This window comes from Saccostrea echinata, unplaced genomic scaffold, assembly GCF_033153115.1.
Source record: "Saccostrea echinata isolate AGI-Se365-2 ecotype Australia unplaced genomic scaffold, CSIRO_AGI_Sech_v1 ptg000009l, whole genome shotgun sequence".
In the NCBI taxonomy this organism is placed as follows: domain Eukaryota; kingdom Metazoa; phylum Mollusca; class Bivalvia; order Ostreida; family Ostreidae; genus Saccostrea; species Saccostrea echinata.
This window is the reverse complement of record NW_026889758.1, coordinates 39,437,300-39,464,895: the sequence shown is the minus strand read 5'-3', so window position 1 is coordinate 39,464,895 and position 27,596 is coordinate 39,437,300. Positions and strand designations below refer to the sequence as shown.

The 27,596-nt window shown below is 34.1% G+C and overlaps 3 protein-coding genes across 3 annotated transcripts in view; 2 read left to right on the top strand and 1 right to left on the bottom strand.

The window, feature by feature from the left end:
* Nucleotides 1-27,596, top strand: part of LOC133182373 (B9 domain-containing protein 2-like) — a 613,772-nt gene that overhangs the window by 535,026 nt on the left and 51,150 nt on the right. The window lies entirely within an intron of this gene.
* Nucleotides 1,294-14,464, top strand: LOC133182715 (uncharacterized). The gene is made up of 10 exons (XM_061317565.1): nucleotides 1,294-1,371; nucleotides 3,609-3,768; nucleotides 4,067-4,248; nucleotides 6,675-6,749; nucleotides 6,883-7,051; nucleotides 7,906-8,160; nucleotides 9,428-9,516; nucleotides 9,755-10,028; nucleotides 10,960-11,810; nucleotides 12,751-14,464. The coding sequence occupies exons 1-10, from the start codon at nucleotides 1,303-1,305 to the stop codon at nucleotides 13,837-13,839; spliced, it is 3,213 nt and encodes a 1,070-aa protein (XP_061173549.1). The 5' UTR covers nucleotides 1,294-1,302; the 3' UTR covers nucleotides 13,840-14,464.
* On the bottom strand, nucleotides 19,334-27,550 carry LOC133183695 (adenylate kinase isoenzyme 6-like). Its single transcript, XM_061318619.1, has 4 exons — nucleotides 27,469-27,550; nucleotides 23,582-23,733; nucleotides 23,018-23,163; nucleotides 19,334-21,212 (listed from the first exon to the last, which is right to left on the bottom strand). The coding sequence occupies exons 1-4, from the start codon at nucleotides 27,512-27,514 to the stop codon at nucleotides 21,014-21,016; spliced, it is 543 nt and encodes a 180-aa protein (XP_061174603.1). The 5' UTR covers nucleotides 27,515-27,550; the 3' UTR covers nucleotides 19,334-21,013.

Below are 27,596 nucleotides of genomic sequence, written 5' to 3'. Positions count from 1 at the left end.
GCCCTCTGAAACACCAGTAATAAGATCCCATGCTCAGCCAACTGAACAAGCTGGCCTACAGCAAAACTCATCTGGCCACAGAGTTTTTCCCTCCTGCGGGGGTGGGGGTAGCTTTGTTTTCTATAGTAAAGTATACTCTGATAAAATAATTGGGAGGGGGGCATGACAAATGGACAAACCCAGGCTCTTCACTAGGGCTGTCATGGTTCCAAAATTTCTTCAGGTCAGGTCGGTTCTGTAAATTTTTGGTTTGGTTTCGGGTTTTTCGGTTCGGTTATTCACATCTGTGTAAACCTTATTTAAACCTTAATTTCATGAATTTAACTTGAAAAATCTTTATTTGTTACATTAAATTTACATTGAAAGGTCTTAACCATGCGAACGTCTAGACATCAGTGTGTAGAACTACTTGACCTACAATTAGCCACAACCTGACTATTCCTGCTCGTTTTGATAATTATCTAATACTTCCGTGACAAGTGTTTTGTCATGGAAAGAAGTAGATTTCAGTTGACTGTGATGTTTATTTATCACTGTTATCGCCATCATTCCTTTGATTTCGACGCCATTTTTGTATTGAACAGACTCTAATATATAAACCAGACCCGAACCGAAATCCGGAAAAATGGAACCGAAACCGAACCGAACAACTTGTACCGTGGTTCTTGGTTATTTCGGGTACTCGTGACAGCCCTACTCTTCACTGGTATAACTGTGGAGGAGAAAAATGCGATGGATCAAGATATAAAGATTCGAACCCAGGCCCCACAGAATATCTAGCCAGGCACTCTTCCGACTGAGCTATCTGGCCACTGACTATTGAACCTGTCTGATCTGTTTTTGCTAAAAATGGGTTAATATTGATCTTCGATAATTTTATCATGCTAAGGGTAGTAAACAAGAAGGGTCTAAAAACTGGTGACTTGCAAGTATAAGTGGCTCAAGTGGAGCTCATGGCTCTGTGGTCATAGGGTTTGGCCAGTAACCCAAAGGTCACTGCATGGTTCAAGCCCCACTGTGGGCACTTGGTGTTGTGTCCTTAGACAAAGCATTTTATCTGCATTTTTCTCAGTCCACCCAGATGCAATGGGTACCGGCTTATGTAAGGGGTTAACCTGTAATGGACTGGCGTCCCATCGACTCTCATCTGCTTAGCACCACAGAAACTGGGCATAAGCACCTGTTTGACTCTCATGAGCCTTGTTGCTTGGAAAAGGTCATTTATCTGAAGGGTAGAAAACAAGAAGTATCTAAGAACTGGTGATGTATAACATACTAGAATTGACCTTTTACAGATATCTGATGATGGCTGAAAGTAGCTCAAGTAGCAGTGGCTGGGAGTTTGTAGATAAAGAAGGAAGAAGTTTGGAGGTATGTCCATGTTGAAATATTTTAATGCAGCAATAAATGACGACAGATGTACATGTATATCATTTTACTGAATGAATTGATCCTCACGTCATCCCAAACCAAAGGCTTTAGGCAGATTATGCAACTAGAACTATAGCCAGTATTTTATTTTTGCCAAGCTAAACCCTTCAAACTGATGAAAAGACAGCTACCATGTCACATTACATCATGTTCAGAACAACTGACGAATATCCACATGTAACTCATTTGCCACTCCCTGTACTTGTTGCTATATATACAGCCTTGTACTTGCTTCATCTCTATTCTAGTTGGTTGTTTAAGGAATAAAAAACATTATTCAGTGAACATGGCATTATGAATAGCAATTGCTCTACTGGTATATTCCGTGATGTTGTCAAGTAACAGAGGAAAGGCTGACTGATTTGTGCATGGCTGCTTATCTTAGATCCATAAAAAAAATAATTGATAAATATAAATTAGCAGATGATTTATTACCTAAAGTAAATTAGAAAACATTAAAAAAAAAGCCCTCTGGATTAAAAAAGACTAAATTACCTGATTTACATTGTTGCAAACCACGGCCAAAATGTATGATCTCTCCCATTCTGGCTGTGGTTGAATGAGAAGAGAATATTTTGTACCTCATTAAAATATTGACCAATGTGAGTAAAGCATAGTCGGATAATGAACTTTGACGCGACCTTTCAATACCCAATCAAAGGATACAAAAAATTTCTTGTATACTGTTCGTGTCAATCGTTGATATCAATTGCGATGGAAACAAATATTAATTGTCATTGGCTGAAAATGACGTCACAATACTCGTAGAGGCATAAATATAGATTACGACACTTTTTGTGATCAAGTAGCTATGGGTAGGAGAGAACTATATGTGGACTCCAGACCGTGGCTTGAGACGATGCCTGATTTAATATACAATTAATTACCCCTTATGAGGTCAACATGGTAAAATAAGGACCCGGGACCTGGCCCACGAGGTGACCTGACCTGACCGAGGCCAGCGGCCGAGGTCAGGTCAGGTCAGCGAGTGGGCCAGGTCGAGGGTCCTTATTTCACCATGTTGAACTCATAAGGGGTAATCAATTGTTTTATTATACCGATATAAGTTAAGGCAATTTTTGTAAGCTTAATTACTAAAATATAAAAATAATCAATTACATGTATAAGATCTACGAACTGTTATCAGTGTTCCATCGGGATCGGGATTCGCTAGTGAAGTTGTTTACATGTACTTTTCGGCTGCCAGTCTTGTAAGTTTTTGCACCGCCGATTTATTAAAACACTCTGTGATTGTCAGTAACATTGCATTTTTATAAATTCACAGATACCATTCCCGACTACAATGACAATCTGGTGCAGACTTTTACTGTACAAGAGAGCCGAGTCTGCGTTCGTTGAATTTGACATTGCATTGTAACGAAAGTTAATTTCAATGAAAACGATAAATGTTATGACGCATCTAAAGGCCAATCGTGTTCCGTATCCTAAAAATACTATACATATTTTTATAACGGCAATTTTTGTAATGTACAATCATTACTGTATGCATATTTTTTTTTAATTTGAATGGAATTTGGATTAACAGGTCATTTTTAGCGGTCATTAATTTTATTGACCGGTCATTATACCCCACGTGCAATGATTCCTAGGTCATTATTGCTGTAAACGGTACTTTTTGGAGTCATTATTGAGTTTAAAAGCCTTCTAACAAGCCAATCAAATTTGAGTATTCTTAGTAGAGGTATAATAATACACTTTAATTCCATATGAATCACATTCTATTAACACCCATTTTACAATTTGCATGTTTCCATGCCATCTTGACCAACATTTTGTAGCAATTTTTTTTCATTTTCACTTGTCAGATTCCATAAACAGTTATGATCTCATCATTTAAGTCTTTTACCTATGTAACAGGTAATTATAACAAAATAAAAGATTGATTTTATGGAATTTTTTGATTGTTTTATTCATTTAAAATTTTAAAATACCATGGGCTGCACATTGTAAGCTGTTACCTAATTGGAATAGAGAGTTCAAATTCAGTATGCCCAGAAGCTAATGCTAATGTCGGTCAGGTTTGGTTGTGTAATCTGCCAGGGGTTTACAGGAAGTGTAGCAGACTTAAAAGTCTTGGCTTGTGAAGATGTACATAGTGGTGGTTTAGTGTATCTCTTACTTCATGTTTAATATTAAACTGTGTTCATCTTCTGCAGAGTTCTGATGATAACCAGAGTGAGACCTCTGAAAGTTCAATTGAGGTTGTCACTATGGATACCAGTGACCCTCAGTCTTTGGAGTCAATTCAGGAGCCACTTTTACCTTCTCCCACATCTGGATCATACCTTGTTCTAAGGCTAAGGAGTAAAGAAAAAGGTTTCCTTAATCCATTGATTGTAATACTGTAAAAAGTTTTAATGAATACCATATATACTCACATATAAGTCGGTCCGCTAACAGATTATTTTGGAGGAATTTGCTATTGACCCACATACAAGTTGATCAAATTTTTGCCAGAATCAGTAGCTAATTTCAGAGCAATATTTTATTATACCGAGTATTTACCTGTTTTCAAAGTATATTTTGGGCTATAAAATCTATACTTGATCTTTTATTAATCTGTATACTGAATTTGTACTTTATGCATAAGGAAATTGTAATTTTCCCTGCACAGATTCTCTGACAGAATCTGATGAATCTGACCACCACCAAGACAGAGATCAAGGGAATCTGAAGAGACGTAAGAAGTCAAAATCTAAATTTCCCAAGTCACAGGATCCCTCTTTTTTGTCGTCAGGGTTGTTAACACCTAGTGAGGAGGAAAGGGACTTTGAGACCATTCCTGATCCTCAAAAGGTTAAATGTGATTCTCCTTTCTTAATTCTCTCTCTCTCTCTCTTTTAGATCAGCTCATTTATTATGCATGCTAGAAATGAACTTCACTGGATTTACGTTAATTGCTCATTAGAATATCAATGCTAAAACTGGTGCTTTAAGATTTAATGTGTTATGTTCTTTTTTTTTTTTTTTTTTTTTTTATTATTAAATGATATATTTATTTTCAAAAACATACAACAAAATATTGAGGCAAAACTTCCGCAGAAGCCCTCTGTATATACCTCACCTGGGGTGCCAGGAGCTCCCTGGATCGGTATTTTTATTATAATATTTAATTTACAAAATAATATACATTAGATGAGAAAAAAAAATTACATGTACGTATACATATCATTGCTGACATTTCATTTCTATACATATGCTTATATATCATTATATAATATTTTTTATAAATAAAATAAGTATCATAGATGAAATATCTTAATTTATATACTTCTCAAAATACATACACAAAGAAAATCATATTTGGTCAGCTAACTTTTTTAAAAGGTGGTAATTTAATTGAACACTTTTTGCATCCTTTGCTACTAAATAATACTGATATAATGATGATTTTAAAAAAGATAACATTGCATGTGCATTTACATTTTCATTTTGTAATCTACATTTCATTTTATACTTGTATATTTTGTAACCTACAATTGATATGACATTATTAAAAATTTTTGTTGTTTCGTTAAACTCATTAAAAAATCCTACAACAATATTTTTCCAGGATATATTTAATTTCAATATTTTTGATATTTTTTCCCATAATCTTTTTGAATCCGAACATTCTAAAATTAAATGTTCAATATATTCTACTTGTCCACAACTTGTACAATTTTTCCCCACCTCTTTATTCCATTTACTTACATTATAATTACAGTTCAGCTGATTATGTAAAAGTTTAAAATTGAATTCTGCTATCTGTTTATCAAATACATTTAATATCTTAGCTGTATAAATATTTTTCCATTGACCATTTGTTATATTGAATTCTTTTGACCACTTCGTTTCCATTATTGGCTTTTGCTTCTTTTTAGAAAGTAGAATTTTATAATAAAATCCTGATTTTTCAAATTCTGGGTTTCTACTTTTTCCTTGAAAATAAAAATAGGGTTTTTGTATATTAGTGTTTTTTACATTACAGTAATCTATATTTAGCTTTTTAATTGCTTTTTTCATTATTAGATATTCACATAAGTAATTACTTTTTGATTCAATGATCTCTTTTACATCCGTAATATCTTTCATACCTTCTGTTGTAAACAGATCTTTTACGTATAGAACACCACTTCTTGCCCAGTTTTTTAGATATAGTGGTTTATTGTCGTGTTTAATGAAACTGTTTAACCATAAGTTTTCTGTAATTTTATTACGCGGTGATAACGATTTACATTCGTTAAAACTACAGAAAATATTCTTGTAAAATTTCGAGAATTTGTTTAAAACGTTGAAATCATTCGGATTTATAATATTACTACGTAATAGGTATTCAAAGTTTATTCCATAACTTTTTAATGCGTTATCTAAAAAAATTCTAAGCGTAGAGTTCTCATTGTATAGCCTTTTGATCCATCCGGCTTTTACGCTTTTAAGTTTGCATTCGATATCTATTAAACCAAGACCACCCTCATTTATTGGCCTTATAAGTGCATTGCGTTTAATTCTCTCTCTCTTATTCCATAAAAAATTGTAAATAATTTTATTTATACTTTTAATGTATTCGACATCTGGATTTTTGAGAACTGTAAACACATATAATAATTTAGACACTATGAGTGAATTAATAACGGTACATTTTCCGAAAAAAGTTAAGCTTCTTGTTCTCCATGAATCTAATATTTTTTCAAATTCTTTAAGCTTATGCAACCAATTTTTTTCATTATTAGATATTTTGTCGTGTCCTAAGAAAATTCCGAGTGATTTAATAGGTTTATTTGTCATTTTAATTCCTTCTATATCTTCTCGTGTGTTTTTAAGGGGTCCCAAGAGAATACCCTCTGTTTTTTCTAAATTTAACTTAGTACCAGACATTTTCCCAAAAGATTGTATAACTTTAATAGACGCTTTTAAGGATTCAGTATTTTTCATTGGCAAAGTGCAATCATCTGCATGTTGTAAACATTTTATTTCGTCTGAGTGTCCAATTTTGAAACCTTGTATACTTTCAGAGGCATTTATTTTTAATACCATGATTTCAGTAACAAAAAGAAAGAGCAATGCTGAGCAGGACATCCTTGCCTAATGCCTCTTGACATTGTACATTTTTTAGTTAACCAGTTATTATTTTTAACATGAAAATAAGGTTTTGTGTATAAAATTTTTATCCATCTTAGGAAATTTTCTCCAAAATTGAATTTTTTAAGAGTTTGAAACAATGTGTTATGTTCTTGATACAGGAGAAAGCTGAAAATTGTCCAAACAAAGGAGAAAAGGAGACAGTTGAAGAACTAGCTGAAGAAGAAATACAGAATGTAAGTTACTTTTTTCAGGCATGAATTCATCCTTCTGTCACTTCAGAAGAACGTTTTTAAAACAATAATATAATGGACCTGATTGCAAGTAGCTTAAAAATAAATATTCAGAGTCTGAATTATCTTTCTGCAGAGCTTGCAGGCAGGAGAAAATGGTCCCATGCAGAGTTTCCAGGTTTTGGAGGCTCCATGCACAGAAGACCAGGAACCACTTAATCCTCCTCCTTTCATTGAAAATGGAGGGGTGGATCAAGGGTCAAGAGAGGAGGAGGAGGACTTTATGTTTCTTGGAGTTCCCCAAGGTGCATTATCTAGTTCTTAATCATCTGAGACATACTCAAGTGACCTATTGCTATATGTTTTTGTCTGTCATTGTCAGTCATCCATTACCATTTGAACCAATATCAACCAATTTTGGTATATAGCATCTATGGGTAAAGAGGAATGAAAAATATGAATATCATGGTTTCTTTCTCACTGGGGCCTGAGAGGTGGGGCTAAAACGATCAAAATTAATGCAATCTTCAAAAATCTTCTTTACTCCTAGATATCAAACAAGCAATCTGTTGGCATGATTATAATAAGCATTGAGCCCTCTATGGAAATTGTGAAATTCTTGCCCCAGGATCAGGGGTTCAGGAATTAGGATGGGTCTCTATTGATTATGTAATGAATATGCATAAATCCTTTTCTTATGCATAAATTCTTTTAAAAGCTTCTTCTCCACTCCTGTTTATTTAGTTTATTTAGTAGACAAACTAGTTGCATGATTATGATGAGCAAAGATGCCTCTTCCAAAATTGTAAAATTCTTAGCCCCATAGTCAGGGGTTCTGGTGTAGAGCTGGGCTCTATTACTTATAAATGTATAGTGAAAATGCATTAACTCTTTGAAAATCTTCTCGTCCATGGATATTTAGCAAAAAAAAAAAAGTGCATGGTTATGGTGAGCAGGGATGCCTCTTACAAAATCAGCTTTGCCAAGGTCAATATTGATAATTTTCTGGTAAATAACAAACCATGGAAAGAGTCCATTATTGTATAATTTTAAAGTCAGGTGACTGTTGAGGCCTGTGGCCTATTGTTTCATTAACTCATGGAATAAAGGTAGCTATTAATTCAAACATGATTCAGTTATCTCTAATTAATATTTATAGATGACCCAGATACTGAGTCATCCCCAGAAATGGCAGACGAGCAGGATGATCGCATTGAGAGTGACCGGAGTGATGATCGTCACAGCGATGATTTCTCCACACTGTCCAATGTTGACATCAGTGACCTAATGGCTGAAAACAACCTCATCAGACAATATGTATTTAGACCTAATCCAACCGTCAATGTGACCTTGAACTTAGTGATGGTTGTGGTGATTTCTATTGCTGTTGGTCTAGGCATTGGTCATGCTATTGGTGAGTATTGTAGTACTACCCCTTATATATTTTCATATTTTATTGCATCAGATTTTGGCACAGTGTACAGGTTAAGCTTAGAAGTACAGTGTATTGTTTACTTGGGCTTATTATTCCTGCAGAAAAAGTAGTTTGTGATGAGTGTTTGTTCACTTTAAGAGATTTCTTATCAAAATACACCCTCTTTTCTGTTTTTGTCTATTTTTCTATCTTTTAAGATTTACCTCAAATTTTTGGCATCCTGTGAAAAACCTCAATTTCATCAGAACTTCTCAAAATTATTAATTTTGATTATTGGGGTAAAATTCATATTTTTTCAAGATAAGGACCACTCCATTTTCCATGTGTGTAATGATGAAGGATTGATGCTGATAGGGCCACCATGCAGAATGCCTTAACTTGCACAAAATTTGGCCAAAATTATCAACAGTGATAATCAAAATTTTACACTCATGGCATTGAAAATGGGAGATACAGTCTGACCCATGTCTGTTGGCACTTCATTTATCTATGTGATGTAACTAGACCAGAATAAGTCTTTGATATCCACATTCGCCTATTTTGTAGGTTGCTGAAAAACGGTAATTTCCATGACGGCATCGTGTGTTAGCTATAATTATTATACTTCTGTTAAAATGTTTCCTATATAAAGTTAAGAAGGTAAAATAACTATCTTTATAGTCTAAAAATTTCCACACATAGCAAAGCTATACCCCGGGGTATAGTTTTTGCTATCCACCCCTCGGAAAATTTTCATGCAATTTTTGCCGCCAATTTTGATTTCCTGTAATCAATCTATAGACTTATGATGTCATCCTGACTTCAGTAGCATTGTGACATCATCAGGATTTCAGCTCATTCTAGCAGTGTTATCTTATTCCAGATACTTGTTCAAGACTTTTATAATTTTTTTTCATGTTTTTACTATAGAACTGTAGTACATGTATCAGGTAAATCCAACCCTCAGAAATTATGATATACATCAGTATAATAAAACGCTTATCCACTGGCTGTGAGTGGGATAACTCTTTCATCAAACCCTTGACAGGAACTATTCCCCTCGGGCAAGCCCTTGGGGAATAGTTCCTGTCGTGGGTTTGATAAAAGAGCTATCCCACTCACAGCCAGTGGATAAGTGTATACTATTACATGTTTTAAATGGTTTTAAATGGAAAGGGTGCAATAGGCATTGCCTGCTGCCCAATCCAATCATATTTTTAAAATCTAGAAATATATTTTTATACAATAAAATGTGCAAAACTTTTAGGAACTGCCAAGGAGAGATTTGTCAACATGAACTTAAGAGAAATGTCTGTCAACATTGATGAAGATGGACACTGCCAATTTGATATGGAGGTAATTTGTCTCATCATTGATATACTTCACATGTTAACAAAGGATTTTACTTATATTTCATCTATAAATGTTCAGCCAAGTCAGCAAAAGAATTTAGTCATAGACTAAAAGTTACTTAGAAAGTATTAATCACTTTAATCCTGAGCACAAACATTATATATTTTCTTTGAAATCAATGAATTATGATCTTTATAGCAAGTTGTATGTTTAGAGATCAAAATCTATGTTGTTCCTGCAGGATGTGGAAAAGTTAACTGTAGAAAACATTGCACTGAAGAAAGAGGCAAACAAGGCTCAAAATGAAGTTGTTGACCTTCGTTCAGAGGTGATGAAACTGAGGTATAGTTCTATTGTGACATCTGCAGAGGAGGAAAAAAGAACAGCTAACAAGAAAAACTTGGAACTCAAATTAGAAGTGAACAAGTTGCAGCATGAAAATGAAGACTTGAAGAAATTGGTAGGAAGTTTGAAGTATGGATCACACCCAGGGAATGAAGAAGGTAAACTGTTAGGTAAATTAAGTCTGAGTTTTAATGTGTCCAGATTAGGGCATGACATTGGACTTAAAAGGTCATAAGAAACAGTTCTAAACACTAGGATTTTATGTTTTAAACATAAAGCTTGATATGAAAGAATGTTTATGATGTCATGAAGACCAATTGATATAAACAGTGCATTAGATTTAGTGTAATTTTGCTGTATTGTACTTAATACTTAATTTTAGCCATTTTTTGTTGATATAAATATGCAGGGTTTGACACTAAGGCACGTCCAACTGACCCAGTCTAGTAAATGAGTGGTCCTGTCTTGTAAAATGTTTGTGAACTAGACCCACTGGTTGTTAAGAGATACCGAAGTTAAGAGATACCAAAGTTAAGAGATACCGAAGTTAAGTGATGCCGAAGTTAAGAGATACTGAAGTTAAGAGATATTGAAGTTAAGTGATGCCAAAGTTAAGTGATGCCGAAGTTAATTGATGCCAAAGTTAAGAGCTGCTTAAGTTAAGAGATGCTAAAGTTAAGAGATGCTGAAGTTAAGAGATACCGAAGTTAAAGAGACACCGAAATTAAGAGATGCTTAAGTTAAGAGATACTGAAGTTCAACTGTATGTCTTCCTTCTCTTAAGCATTATTGGGAAGATTCTCAATAAGAACACATTAGAATCCATTTGGCAACAGTACATTATGCATGTATATACAAACATTAAGAAAATTGAGAAAAGGATCTCCTGCATCCAAATATATTTACGTAACTGAACTCCCCAGAGAAAGTAACTTATTCTTACTTGCTGCAGAATAGCTCTTTTTTAACATTTCGTTAGATTCTCCAAGTTTTTGAGAATCTTGCAGACAATTAAAAGAACCTGTTAGGTAACAATGACTCCCTTCAAATTTTTGTAATGTACATATACATATATAACTTGTGTCAATTTCTTGATTTTAGATGATGAGCTGCAGAAAAGTGGGTCACTAATATCTTCTTGTGCACGTAAACGAGACAATGAACATGATGAAATGGAAGAAGAAATGAATGATTCTATCAATGAAGTCAAAACTGAGGAGAATATGGAGAGCCTCTCTGATGGACAGAGGGAGGGGGATAAAAAACATGTTAGCATCATTGATGTCGTACACCCGTTTCCTCATAATTTAGATATTGATTACCATGTTACTGAATCTTCTGAGAAAAATGATATTGAGGACAAAATTGAAGAAAGTAACAATGAAAGGAGCTCAGAGCAAATTTCCCAAAGTGAGAACAAGATTGATAGAATGCCAGGTGTATTTCCTTCTGGTGACCACAAGAATGTTGCAGACCGATCAGAAGAATCTGAACAGTTGCAGGGGAGTGAAGTAAACATTGAATATCCAGGAACAAACATAGAAAAAGGGTTGAAATTGGATCGTTTGGAAGGTGAATGTGAAGGTATTGGTAAAATAAAAGACATTGAAGAGGAAATGGTATGGGAAGATTCATCTGAAATAAAATCTGAGTCATTGGAGTGTGGATATGAAGATATTGAAGAGGATGTGGAGATTCTGGATGAAGACTTAGGAGATGAGGTAGTGGAGGATGAAGATGTGTCTAACACAAGCTCAGAAAGTATCCTGAATGCAGAGGAGCAACCAAACTCAAGGTCTGGGGGCCAAGGATCAGAAGAGAATAATTTCAAGAAGGAAAACAGTCAGTCCAGTATGAAGACTGATTGGAGAGAGATGATGCACAAGATCTTAAACAAAACCAAGGCTTCGGTGTCAGTTGTTTCTCAGCAGATTCAGGACACATGGAAACAGGTATGTGGAAGGTGGAGAATCACTTATTACAATCTCAGCTCTTAAATACAGTTTAAGTTCGATATCTCGAAACTGACATCTCAATTACCATGGATATGTTGGAGTGATTTGGAAACCAAACCCCTTTTTCTTTAAGTATTTTACCCCATTGTCGGATACCCATGGGTGATCTCATCTTTTCCTCATCACCAGTGGGTTATAGACAACCAATCAGAAAATTGGAACTTCAATTTTGAAAATACATTTGCTATTTATGCTTAATATCTTGACGCTCGTTAAAAGGTGCAAATTTTGTTTCAAAACGATTAAGGACAAATCGTACAGATCACTTAAATCAAATACCAGTAGGAAATTATATGGGAGTACCTGCGAAATGCACCAGTGTGTGTATTTATTTGCAATCTGTTAACTACGTAAAATCTTTTGTCATTGCCTAACATACATAGGTAACGTAAACTTTAATTTGTTGATTTGTCATCGCGACTCTGTGGAGCAGCCAATCAAATGACCCATGCATATTAACTACATACAGTAATTTTTCAACGACTTTGCCCACGGGTAATGAGTAAAAGACAAGATCGCCTGTGGGTATCCAATGATGATTTTACCCTGGATATCTTGAGTCCTCAGATATCTTTAAGTTATTTCTTGGTCCCATTGAGTTTGAGATAAAGATCTGACTGTATATATGAACAGCTAAGATTTAGCTTTCCTGGCCTTTTTTCTTCCCTGACTTTGTCCTTTTAACATCACTGTGGTGAATTTCTTTCATGAGTTTATTTTCCTCTCTCAGTCTCAAAAGTAATTTTTCATGATAATAGGAAAATGATGAAAGTTAGTAGTTTGCTAACTAAAGTTGATTTGCAATAGCTATTTGTCAACAACAAGTGAGGATTACAGATATCAGTAGATTTTATATATGAAATATTTGTATTTTCAGGTGAAAAATATGTCTGAAGATCTTTGGAAGAAAAATGAGCCAGTTCTTACAAAGCTAAAAAGTAATGTAGTCATGAATGTTGAAGAGGCTGCCCAGAAGATCTCAGCAAAGCTGGAAGGAGCCAGGAACTGGTTAAGACATCATAGAGCTTATCCAAGACACAGACAGAATGATGATTACTACACAGAGAAAAGACACAAACATAAAAACCACCACTGGAGAAATCATAAAGAAGATAAATATCCAAGGCATAAACAAAATGATGACATGTACCAAGAGAAGAACAAAAAAGATTCCAAGTTTTTCAAGGCAAGAACTGGAAGAAGATCATTCCAAGAAGAAAAAGATGATGATAAGCCATGGGCCAAACACCAAAGAAAAGCAGAAAGATTTGAGAGGAAGAGAGACAGAAAATTCCAAAAAATCAAAAGAAGATTTGAAAAGATGCATGAATACCAATTCTGTAAGATGAATATGAAAAAGAGGCAGAAGTTCTTTAACATACTGGAGGACTTTGATGAACGATTTAGTGCTGATAAAATGTACGATGCAGATCATATGTGGTACAGTTGTCAGTGGGATTGGTGGTGGAATGCCATGTCTTTCCATCTAAACAACTTTATGTTGATGGATCCAAATTGCCAGGGAACATTGTTACCATGGCAGGAGGGAATTTTGGTTTCTGGGAGATGGGAATGCCCTGGATTCCCACAAAATCTAAACAAACAGAATCAGTTTACATTCAAGTTCCATGATTATGAAGATGATGATGATGATGATGACGATGATGATGAGAGCAGTGAAAAACACTTCAATAGCATGCCTTATTTTGGTAACTTGGACCTCCAGCAGACAAACAATGATACAGAAGAGTTCAGAGGCTGTGATCCAACCAAAGGACTTTGCGATTATAATAAAAATGACTCCTGGTACCTGAAGAAAATGAAGTTTCGTCAATATCAGAGATTTATAGACACTACAGAGAAAGGTAAAACTGAATGGATGTTTGCAAGAGCCAACTACAGGCGACATGAAAGGGAGAAAACTGACTGCAGTCCTGGTGTTCATGGGGTGTATGTGTGTGGGTAATATGACACACTGACTCTGGTTTTACTGATAGAAAACTTGTCTGATTTTTAGATTTTCGATATTGTCATTTATCATTGGTAACAGATGTCTGGTACTTCAAAAATACAGCATATTGTTTAAGGTATTTGTAGTAAAAAAAAATTCTTAATTCTTAAGTGATTGCAAAAAAAAAAAAGAGAAAAACTTTAATTATAGACACACTGGAAGTACGGTAAATTTAGTACTTAAATATTATGTACTCATTTTAATTTTAGCTCACCTGAGCTGAAACCTCAAGTGAGCATTTCTGATCACTTTTGTCTGGCATCAGTCTGTTTGTCCATTTATCTGTCATCCATCTTTCTTTGTTAACTTTTCACATTTTCAACTTTTTCTCAAGAATTACTGGGCCAATATTTTAACCAAACTTGCCATAAAGCATCCTTGGGTGATGGGAATTCAAAGTTGTTCAAATGAAGGGCCACACCCTTTTGAAAGGGAGATAATTAAGAATTAATGAAACTAAATGGCATCTTTTAAAAATCCTCTTCTCAGGAACAACTATGCCAGAAAAGATGAAACTTGTGTGAAAGCTTCATTACGTAGTGTAGATTCAATTTTGTTCAAATCTTGACCTCTGGGAGTAGGGGGGGGGGGGGGGGGGGAGCCACAATAAGGAGAGCAAAGTTTTACACCAAAATATATGGGGGAAAAATCTTAAAAATCTTTTTCTCAAGAACAAAGCCATTATTAATCATATTAATAAAGAAGCATCCTTGGTACAATTTTGTTCAAATCATGACCCCTTGGGATAGGGTGGGGCCACAGTAGATGATCAAAATTTTACATAGGAATATTTAGAATTTTTTTAAAATCTTCTTTTCAAAAGCAGCAAAGCCATGATTAATCATATTAATATGCAAGCATCTTATCTGCAGGTAGTTTAGATTAAGTTTGTTCAGATCAGGGCCCCTGGAATAGGTTGAAGCTTCAATGGGGATCAGAGTTTTACAAAGAGTATGTAGGAAGAAAACTACCAAGAGTGGCAAGGCCACACTAAATCACATTTATAAGCAAAACATTCCAAAGTTTGTGGATTCATTTTTTAAATAATGAACCCTTGGGTTAGGGATGGATCCAAATTCTACACAATGCATGTGTACAGAGAAAAAAATCCAGAACAGAAGATTCAAGTTAGTCATATTGATAGTCATCCAAATGTTGTGTGGATTTAACTTTGATGAAATCATAGTCCCCTTAAGGCTGGATTTTGGTGCACAAATTAAAGAGGGCAATTTAAAAAAACCCAGCATGACCAAAGTTACTCAGGTGAGCATTGTGGCCCATGGGTCTTGTTTTCCTTAGCGTATCACTGGAAGTCAAAATTGCTTGTACCAGTTTATTGTGTAGTGAAATGCTTGTTAGTGAATACTGCATAAGTGTGATAATTTTCATGATATTAGTGCTTTCAAGGGGATGGAGCTTCAGAATGGAAGATGTATTCTTGTGTGAGAATACATTCATAGAAACGGGACATATGGAGTCATTTGTGTAAAATTCACCAAAAACTGGAGAAACCAAAATAAACTTAGAGAGTACATTGCTATGTGTTGCATTTCTATTATAGTCTACTGTGATCCACTGTAATTCACATACAGAAATCATTTTTCTTCTATATCTTTAAGAGGACTCGGTGGTCACTACTATTTGTATACCATTAAACTTCCTGGGAAAGTAGAGCTCTGTATAAAAATATAGGAAATTGTGTTAAATATTATAACTTGAATATTTTTCTTTACTAAATAATAGTTAATGGCTATAAAAATCATATCTTATATTTTTAAGTGGATCTGTTGGTTAATTTGTCCAGGCCTCCTTATATTTGTTTTTATTACATTCTTCATAATAAATGTAAAGCAAACTGTACGGTTGGATTTGGAGAGTGAGAAACTCTAGAAATATTATACTATCATGTTTCACTTTGGATACGGAATTCTTCTTGTCTAATACAGTATTTTCCAAGGGTATAGACAGGACTTATCAGATGCTCACAAGATTATCCTCAAACATGGGAATACACATAATTATCAAATGTAAAATTTGCTTGATTTCTGTAGCTGTTAATTATTAGCTTCCAATTGTTATTGTTTGCTATATACACTTATCAACTTATATCTTACTTCTGTCATCATTTTTCACATAAAAATGATAAATAAAATCATAAAAAGTTTGTATTATTTTGTGGATGATTCAATTGAATGCAAAGTAGAAATCAACTAATGGATGTGCAAATGGCATACTTCATTACTTGTCTATTTTATATATTTTCATGAAATGGTCATTTTGATTACATCCTTCTTGTTGACACACAATTTGATTGGTCAAGTTGTGTTTGTTATGATTATAATTATACATAGCAACATCCATTAGTCAGGAAATGAAGACTTGTATAAGCAATTTTCAAATTATTTCCCTTAGTTGTCTGAACTCTTGTGAAAGAAAGGAGGAAACATAGCACAAGGGCAAATACTCATGGAACTCATGGAGAGGTGAACTACAATGAATTAATGCGAAACATTTATTCTGACTATCAAATTAATATTCTATAACCATTTGTCATCTGCAGGATTCGTCGTAAGTTTAATAGAAAAGACTGAATTTAAAGTGACACTGTGACAGAAAAATGGGAACACTGAAAAAGTAGAATTTTTGGATGACATATGCAAATTTTATTCAATTCTTAAAGATATTAGGTTTCAGAAAATTACAGGTTTCAGAACCTAAAAAATCTACTTTTTTGGAGAAAAATAAAAGTAAAAATAATTTTTGTTTGCCCCAACACAAAAATATTGCTTCACTTCTTCCTCTTTATTGTACGCATGCGCAGAAAAGTTGAATTAACCATGCTGTCAATTCCATAGATATAAATATCGGATGATGGAAGATTTTGATACAGTCTTCAATAAAGATGATCAGAACTTATTTCTCACTTCTGTTTGCTCCAATTCAATGTTGTTTACAAGTTTCACGCTAAAAATAAAAGTCGCTTGACCTTGACATTGTTGACATTGACAATAACAACAAAGCGGTAGATACAACCTTTGTTTTTCCGGCACTTATATTTTGTAGTTCTTTTCCTGCTTTACAGTGCAGTTGAGTTTTCAAAACTTCGCTTTAGTCATATTTCACATAAATCTTTTGTTTTATGATACAATTATCTTTAAAGAAACACATGATTTTGACTCATTATGTAACTTTAAAGAATCATGTCCTTTGAACTAAAATTAATCTCACAAGCTTCAATAGCAAAGTGCCAGGGGTGAACAATTTTGATTTGTTATGAATGTAATCTGTTACCTGTAAATTCATAATATTCTTTAAAACTACAAGGAATGAAAATCACTTCACTGTAAGTGTGAATTCATGATAGCATGCTTGCTTAATTTTGTGTTTAACTGTACAGTATTTATTTAAAAAAAATATGTGTGATTAGATATTGGAGATGAAAATGTTTCTGTAAAATTTTGAAAACATTAATTACTAATTTAAATTTATTTGCATTTCAAATTTTAATGCATTTCCATACAATTGGCAAAAGTTTCCTTTGCCCCCATGTCAGATGATTTTTGGCACAAAAAAACGTGGTCATTTCTGGAAAAAGCAAACACAAGTTTGAAAGTGGGCCAATACAATATATTTAGCTTACCCCGGTACTAGGTACTGTGGTGTGACCATTTTTTGTTGAACACCAATTTTGGTTGTTTTTATGCTTGATCTAGACCACAAAATTAAGTGATCAATGAACTACTTATTTTTCTTATGGAATAGAAAAAAAACGTAGCTATCCATGAATTTAAAGAACAATAAAAATTGTATCTTTTTGCCAAAACCACAAAATTTGATTCCTACAAAAATTGACGAAACCAGAGTAAGTGAAAAGCAGCCAGTTACAGATATATTTGTTGGGGTTGTCTTTAGTAAATCATTGGTTATCAACAAAAAATCATAACAAGAGGCCCAAGGGCCTTGAATCGCTCTTCTGCTAAATTGTACAACCTATCACTTCTATTTGAAGCCTCTAAGTATGCTGTATATTTAGATAAAGCCTTGAAATTCCAAGATTAGGTCATCATGACCTACATTTTGGCTAAAACACTTTGAGAACCCAAAATGAATCAACTGATGAAGTTTGATGATTCAAAGCCCCTTTTTATCTTAAAATATTTAGATAAACCACGAGATTCGAAAAGTAGGTCACAGTGACCTACTTTCTGGTAAACATACTCCGAGACCCCAAAAATGTTCCTTTTTATTTGAAATATTTAGATATTGCCTTGAAATTCAGAAAGTAAGTATCCATGACCTACTTTTTAGTTGACATATTCTGAGGACTTAAAATACATCAACTGACAAAGTTTGATGATTAAAATCCAATTAATATCCCAAATATTTAGATATAGCTGGAAAATTTCAAAAGTAGGTCATGGTATCAATTGACATACTCCGAGGACCCAAGATGCATCAACTGACAAAGTTTGATGATTCTATGCCAATAAATACCTGTAAATATTAAAATTTAGCCATAAAATTTCAAAAGTAGGTCATGGTGACCTACTTTTTAGATGACATACTTTGAGGACCCAAGATGCATCAACTGTCAAAATTTGATTCCAAGCCAATAAGTATCTGAAATATTTCAATATAGCTATAAAAATTTCAAAAGTAAGTCACAGTGACCTACTTTTCAGTTGATGTACCCCAAGGACCTGAGATGCATCAACTGACAAAGATTGATGATTCCAAGCCAATAAGTACATGAAATATTTAAATATCGCCATAAAATTTTCGAAAGTGGGGCACCGTGACCTACTTTTCAGTTGACATACCCGAGGACTTGGTGGTTCTTGAAAAGATTTTTTAGCAACCAGTACTTTTGTTTTTATTTTCCTAATTATCTCCCCTTGTTTAAGGGTCAAATCCTTAGTTTTAGTATAATGAGAGCCCTTGGGCCAAGGATACTCTGTGACAAAAATTGGCCATGGGGTTCTTGAGATATGGCCCATATTCTAAAAAGTTTATGCACACCGCACAATTGGCCATAGCATTAGCTCTTTGAACCTTTGGCTCAGAACTCAGAAGAGCTTAAAAGGGAAAGACTTTATATAAATAATTATAGAGATTCGAGTATTTGTTACCAGCCAAATTCATGTTGGTTGGTTTTTAATAAGACAGTAACTGAACAGGTTAAGGAACATTTATCAGGGCAAATACCCAGAAAATGTTAACATTAAATAGGGACCTTACAACCTATGGGTGATGGTAAAGTCTATTAGAAATGAACCAGAGAATTTAACAGCATGATACAATTTTGTGTAAAAGAAGTACACTTACTGTAGGATTCATTATATTCCAAGCTAAGACCAACCACATTATTATGGATTCTTTTTTATAGAATGGCAATTTACATAAAACTAATAAATAAAGGGGAAAAAATAAATGGAAAAAAACAAGCTGATAGCTGATATTTAATTTTATTTACATTATTCTCATTATTCAAACAAACAAACAAAAGAGGACAACAACAGTTTTTGCTGCAAATCAAAATAACTGAAATATTATTATATAAAAATAATATTTTGATAATAATTTACCTTAAATTGTCCATAGACACATATCAATTTATTTGCATTAAAATAGACTGCACAGGATGTATTGTAACATAATAATTACTAGAAATCAAAATTATTTGTTTTAAACTGACTAGTCCATTCCTCATGTTGCAGTACTGTATCTATTAAATCCCATGTCAGTATAAACAGTCATTGAAATAAAAGTCAATCAAGAAAATACACCATCATGACCATATTGAAACAATAAAAAGTTTCATTAGCAGTCATATTTGGAGAAAAATGCAATTTACACTTGAATAAAATGAAGTGGTGAATGCAACTTTATATGTGCAATTGCACCAAACAGTAATTTATGTAGGTCTTGTAAATGCTCTGTCTGCACTGTAAGTTCCATAAAAGGAACCAGAAGTCTCTAATAAGATTGTCGCTCTACTGGTTTGTACATAAGCAAAGGAAAGGAAAAGTAGCACTTGGACTTGAAACTATGCAATAGCAATACATAGAATAATGATCCTTAGTTTAGTCTCAAAATCAAAAACCAATAAAAGAATTATGTATTTTAGTGTGGTCTACTTGTGCTAAGTTATACTGAAATCAGACCAAAACTGTAGGAGGAGTAGCATTTTGAATGAATTTCACAGAAATGTCTATTTTTCATAACCATGGAAACACAGTTCATCGAAATCCAAAACTGATACACGGAATTCAGTACCTTATATATTAGCGTACCCCCGGTAGTCTACTTGTATGCCAAACTAAATCAAAATAAAACAAAAAATATTGGAGGAGTAGCATTTTGAAAAATTGTTCATAGACAGATGGACGACGAACACCTTACTATCTCACAAGCTCTTCTGACCAGCAGAGCTAAAATAATTCATAGATAATGTTAAAGTACCGGTACATGTATGAACATTATTCAAATGGAAGAAATGTTGCCAAACATCAAGTAATTTGTATGCATATATATTGTTACAACAACTTTTACTGTCATTATAAGACTGATTAAATGCTACAAAGTACTGTAAGAATAATACATACATGTAGTATTTATGTAAAGGGAATAGCATCTATATACATGTACATCATATTTATAAATTGACAAATCCAGGTTTTTTCATTAAGGATAACGTGGAAACTTCAATTTTTTTTTTTTTCATTTTCAGATTGCATTAATATTTCTCTTAATTTGGATCTTGTTTTTGAATTCTTGCATAGTTTAGAACAATTCATTAGTTAAATTGGTATAATTGGGAAAGAAATTCAAAATTACAACCACTACTGTGGAATCATCATTGTTCGTGGGGGATCAATGTTCGTGGATTTCGTGGGTGACCCTTATCCACGAATTTACATCCCCACGAACAATTTTTTTGTCAACATACTGATTAATTAAACCTACCAAATAAACGAGCTGCCCACGAAATTACATCCCCACGAACCAATAAAATTTTGCCTGCCCACAAACATTGACCCCCACGAATTTAAATGATTCCACAGTATTTTCTGACAAAACTTTGCACAGTACAGTGTACAAGTATCATTGAAGACACTTCACTAGGAGGCTATACAATGGCTCCCTGGTTTATGTTGTACTGTTGAATCCATGCTGAGATTTTCTCTAAATTATCCTCCAGATCATCAGGAGTGTTACTGGGTAGTTCATGCACTATTTCAACTTTATATGAGTCTCTAGCTTCATCCAGGATTGTTTGAAATATTTCACATTGGATGTTGTCTTCCAGTTTTTTCCCCGAATAGCCCCTGAAAATGTTTAGTCAAAGGTTCATGAATAGTCTTAATACAGAGTATTACTAAATTCAGCAGCACATCAAATCTTGTATTTTGTATACTTTTCATTTAAATTTCAAATTACGTGTATTGTAACATATTTTGTACAGTAGTTGACTGGTTTTAAAATACTACAACATCTATATGGAAATGGTCTTTCGATAATACCAAATTCACAGCACATTCAGCCTTGTATTTTGTGCATTTTTAATTTTCTTCAAATTGCAAATTACCTGGTACATGTAGCATTTTTCAAATAATAGTTGATTGATTTAAATACTACCATGTATAGAAATCAAAAAGTAGACATCACAAGAATCCAGCCTCTTTAGAAGCAAGCTAGATCCAAGATATCTAGATCACTAGAATGAGCTGCACAACTAGCCACTAGTTGTCATATGGATACAGATATTTCAGTTATAATTATTGGAACAAAGTTATGCAAAAATATACAGTTATTTCCCTGAAAAGGAGAAAACCTTCTATTTTTATACCCCTGCTCCGAAGGAGAGGGGGGTATACTGTCTTACCCTTGTGTGTCTGTCTGTCTGTCTGTGTGTCTGTCTGTCCGTAACAAATTTTGGTCGCAGTTTTCTTAGCAACTACTCATTGCAGATGCTTGAAATTTTAGCTCAATCTTTGTTTAGGCATGCCATATGGTGGGATTCATTTTTGTACGAATTCGATATCAACTTCCTGTTTATCCGTGCGTCTGTCCGTACCATACATAACAAATTTTGGTCAAAGTTTTCTCAGCAACTACTCATCGCAGATGCTTGAAATTTTAGCACAATCTTTGTTTAGGCATGCCATATAATGGGATTCATTTTTGTACTAATCTGATATCAAATTCCTGTTTATGCATGCGTCTGTCCGTACCATACATAACAAACTTTGGTCGCAGTTTTCTCAGCAACTACTCACTGCAGATGCTTGAAATTTTAACACATTCTTTGTTTAGGCATGCCATGTGGTGGGATTCATTTTTGTACGAATCTGATGTAAACTTCCTGTTCTAAGCAACTTCTCGTCCCAGGTGCTTGAAATTTTAACACACTCTTTGTTTAGGCATGCCATATGTTGGGATTCATCATTTTTGTACAAATCCGATGTCAACTTCCTGTTTATTCGTGTGTCTCTCTGTATCATACATAACAAATTTTGGTCATAGTTTTCTCAGCAACTACTCATCGCAGATGCTTGAAATTTTAGCACAATCTTGTTTAGGCATGCCATATAATGGGATTCATTTTGGTACAAATCCGATGTCAACTTCCTGTTTATCCCTGCATCTGTCTGTACCATACATAACAAATTTTGGACGCAGTTTTCTCAGCAACTACTCATCGCAGGTACTTGAAATCTTTACACAATATTTGTTTAGGCATGCCATATCTTGGGATTCATTTTTCCTGATTATCACTGTGTTTGTCCATAGCTGAACTTGTGTATTCACATCAGAGCGGGGGTATTATTAGTGACCATTGGCTCACAGACTTCTTGTTAAATATCATATGTGGTGTGAATTATTGACTAAAGCACCAATCCTGAATTTGGTACCTAGCATCATATACAAATTTTAATCGCAGTAATGCCAAATTGGTAGGGACATAGTGAATTAAGTGCGAAAATGGCACTTGCGCCATGTTGCCTTCTAAATTTTGCAACTCTGCCACCCAAAGAAATATTAAAGACAGGCACATGACGTCTGTTATCCAATGACAGAGCATCATTCTAATCTGAGGCAAAACAAAATACTTGTTGAATTTTGACCTTACCTGTTCTCAAGTCTTTCATACAATACTGTGTTATCTGTTCTAAGTACAAAGACGATATCAAACCATCTCTCTGGGAAAAATTCACATCCATGATAATCTACAATGTTTCCACCAGCAGACATGACTTCCTCTAATTCATCTATAACCTGTGAACCAAATACATGTATCAAGTTGAATGAGGTGAACTGCAATCCCATAGGCTTCATAGTGAATATACATACATTACAATTAAAACCAAGGTTCTGCTCTTTTTCTTTTTACTTTTTACTAATAGGACTTTTAAATCAATGGGCATAAAATAAAAAGCCTTTTGCTAACTTGGTTATGTTTCTATTCAATTATCTGTTCAATTGTAATGAAGAAAACCTGAATGTTGGTACAATTTATGTGTCTAGTTATTAAGAAATATTATGCTATTAAAGAGAACTAGGTCTTGATATCAGTTTGCAATGCTGAAATCCTTGTTTTTACCATAGAGTTCATTTTCCATATCTGAAATACAAAAACAAGTTTTTGAGCAAAGTTTTTCCAAGATTATGAAATCTAGGTGTTGTAAGTACATACCCTGTCTTCATCCAGAATTGGACACTGGTACTGTTCATCCCATCCCTCATATAACTGACCGTCCTTGGCAATCTCCCCAATGTTAACATATTTTAAGTTTGTCTTCTGAGCAAGTTCTGCTGCTAAAGTTGACTTTCCTGTTCCAGGAGTTCCTAAAATGTTTTAATAATGCTGGCTTGGTGTGATGCTTTTATACTCTATACAGGGTTATTTTCACCCTGTATTATTTTTCATCAAATTACACTTGCAAAAGTTTTTGCCCCATTTTAAAATTTGCCCAGATAATACGATGTTTCTGTTAAAATCACCTGCTTGAATTCGCCCACAAATGAGAATGGGAAGGAAATAAAAAAAGAGGATGAAAATTTCCCTATATGATGTATATCAATGTATATATATCACTATATTGATATACTTTAAATGAACATATTCTTGAACAAGTCAAGAAAAACACATACCTAACCTTGGAACCACTTTAAGAGACAACCTCAATACGAGTGGTCTACTCACATAAATAAAATTTCAATTAAGAAAATTCTATACTTTGTTTTATAAGCTGAAATCGTAAATACGATTAAAATAAAAAAAAGGAGAGGCCCATGGGCCACAATGTTCACCTGAGTAATTATTGCCCTTCTTTTCTTCATTTGCAGATTATTTTTCCTACACATTTTATGTAAAACTTTGATCAGTTTTTATGGCCCCACCCTACCCCAGGGGGTCATGATTTGAACAAGCTTCATTCTACACTACCTGAGGATCGATGCTTCCATCTAAATATGACTAACCATGGCTTTGCTGTTCCTGGGAAAAAGATTTTTAAACACTTCTATATACTCATATGTTAAACTTTGATCCTCCATTTCTGCCCCACCCTACATCCAGGGGTCATGATTTGAACAAATTTCATTCTAAATTATTTAAGGATGATTCCATATAAATATGACTGTTCATGGCTTTGCTGTTCTTGAGAAGAAGATTTTCGAAGATATTTCCTAGATATTCCTATGAATAACTTTGATCCCCTGTTGTGGCTCTGCCCTACCCCCGGGGGTCATGATTTGCACAATCTTGAAACTTACTTGAGGATACTGAATATGACTAATCATGACTTTGCTGTTCTTGAAAAGAAGATTTTTAAAAGATTTTTCCTGCATATACCTACATACAACTTTGACACCCTGTTGTGGCTCCGCCCTACGCCAAGGAGTCATGATTTGTAAAATTGAACCTACACTACTTGAGGATGCTTCTATATACGAGGGGTTATCAAAAAGTTCGTGGACTAGCGCCATAAAAATAAAACCGCTATATGTACATCAATGAATTTTTAAACAATTAATAAGCATCATCTTTTCTTACTATAAAATAAACTATAAATCATAGGTTTTATCTTTTAGTGAATCGTAAATGTTTTTGTAAGCAATGGTTTGTCCAGGCGGCGCAACCTCGAAAAGAACATATTTTATACCTGAGTGTAACTGAGAAAAACTCTATCTTATATGAGCATTTGGCATCCGAAAATCCCATTATTTCACTCAAGTGATATGACACAATTTTATCGTAAAAGTTGCAAGTTTTACCTCATTCTGTACATTCAATGACATTTTATAGTAAATTTTATTTTGAATATCCAAACAAAAAGGGGGTTAAAAATAACGTCGAAAGGGGGTAGGGTATCATTTTACAACATTCTATAAGGTTTCAGCCCCTGGAAAACCTGGCATAGCCTTAGAAAATGTTTAAACAGGCTACAGAAAATAAAATTCATCCAATTTTAAAGTACTTGTTTTTAAGTACCAAAAGAGATTCAGCAAGAAAAGAAACACACGGTTTATCGATTTGTAGTCAGGGTGTCCAAAGTCAGTCACGTCGAAAAATAACGTTAATCATTGGTTGACATTGAACTCCGACAAGAAAATTATGTGGCAAAATCAAGAGAGGATCTTTTCCTATGTATTGACTTAATATTTGCAATATTAATGCATTGAAATCAAGAGTTCATGACATTGTAAAGTCATATAAACTTGACGGATTTAGGTCTTTACTTTACTCCAGAGAATCTCATAAAGATAAGTGTACTGAGGCAGAAGGAGCGTGCATTGAGAATTAATGACGTTGTCAGACATCATGAAACTAAACGGAGACAACGCCAGGTGATCATATAATTCCCTTTTTATTTAATGATAATTTGGGAAATAGTCAACATATCAAGCTGAATTTTTCAACACTACTTCAAATTTTGTTGTTTTGTGTTCCCTATAAATTTTGTAATCAACGACTACATAGTATTAATTTTATCGAATCAGTCCACGAACTTTTTGATAACCTCTCGTAAATATCACTAATTATGGCTTTGCTGTTCTTAAGAAGAAGATTTTTTTTTTTTTTTTTAGATATTTCCTATATATTCCTAAGTAAAACTTTGATCCCCTGTTGTGGCCCCCCCTACCCTCGGGGGTTATGATATGAACTAATTTGAATCTACAGTATGTAATGAAGCTCTCACATAAATTTCATTTTTTCTGGCCCAGTGGTTCTTGAGAAGAAGATTTTTAAAAGATGCCACCAAATTTTTACAAATTCTTAATTATCTCCCCTTGAGAGAGGGTGTGGCACTTCCTGTGAACAATTTGAATTCCCTTCATGCAAGGATGCTTTTTGGCAAGTTTGATTAAAAATGGCCCAGTGGTTCTGGAGAAGTCGAAAATGTGAAAAGTTTACAGAGAACACACGACAGACAGACAGACGGAGGCCTGACACATTTTTAGCAGAAAAACTCACTTGAGCTAAAATTAAAGTTATAGCCTTTAACGCATTAGTTCACTCCATACTGGAATATTTAGGAGTGGTATACCGAGCAAAGGATTATGATTGACCAACTAGAAGCCATACAACAAATGTGCCGCTGGATTCAGTTGTTAAAACTACTTCAAAAATAGCAGAATAGCAAAAATACTTCAAACTCAAGTATTCTCTAAGGAGAATAGACCTCAAGTGGTAACCTAGTCCGAAATATCCGACGTTTTCCAGGCTTTTTTCACGATTTTGATATTTTACGTGCCAGGGAAAATGTCAGAACCGGTGCCATTACGAAAACTGGAAATTTCACCGTCTCCGACTGGAGCTGATTTTCGATACTTGCGAACTGAATTAAATGCTGAACTTACAATTTATGAATAACAAAATGCTTCTAATACTCACCAATATTGATGAAAAGAAAATATCACTCTACATTTCGATACAGGTCTTGCAAGATTTTAAAATGCACGAATTGAAAAAAAACTCGAGGGTCCGATAAAATGTTTTCATCGGACTTTATATTTTATAAACTAACCATAAAAACGATGTTGATGAGTAATAAAGGCATTGTTCTATTGATAAGTTGTGAATTCAGCATTTAATTCGGTTCGCAGGTATCGAATATCAACCCGAGAATGCCGCCTCCAGTTGGAGGCGGCGAATTTCCAGTTTTCGTAATGGCGCCGGTTCTGACATTTTCCTGGCACGTAAAATATCAAAATCGTGAAAAAAGCCTGGAAAACGTCAGATATTTTGGACTAGTGGTAACCAAGTGGCAACCACTAATAGACCGAAAAAGAAACCAATGCCTCATACTTCTATATAAGACAATACACAGTCTAATAGACATCCGCATCGACTCACTGTCCCAGTTTACCACCAGAACTAATACTGAGCTACTTTTCAGTACCTACAAAGATACATGTACTATACTATAGGACATTAGATACACAACCGTATGTTGTCCACAGAACCCATTAGTCAACAAAAACGGAAGAAAATGTCTGGATATGAGTAATTGGCACTTTCAATAAATTAAGTTAAAATGTATAAAACCATAAAAATAATTAGTAATTTTAGGTTACCTGTTATCAAAAGATTAGGACCATGTGGTCTTTTTGCAAATGCCATTTTTTCATAACCGGAAATGAAAATTCAGAGTCTAAATGTAGGAGAAAAAAACTTGAAAATTAAGATCCGGTCCTTACTTATC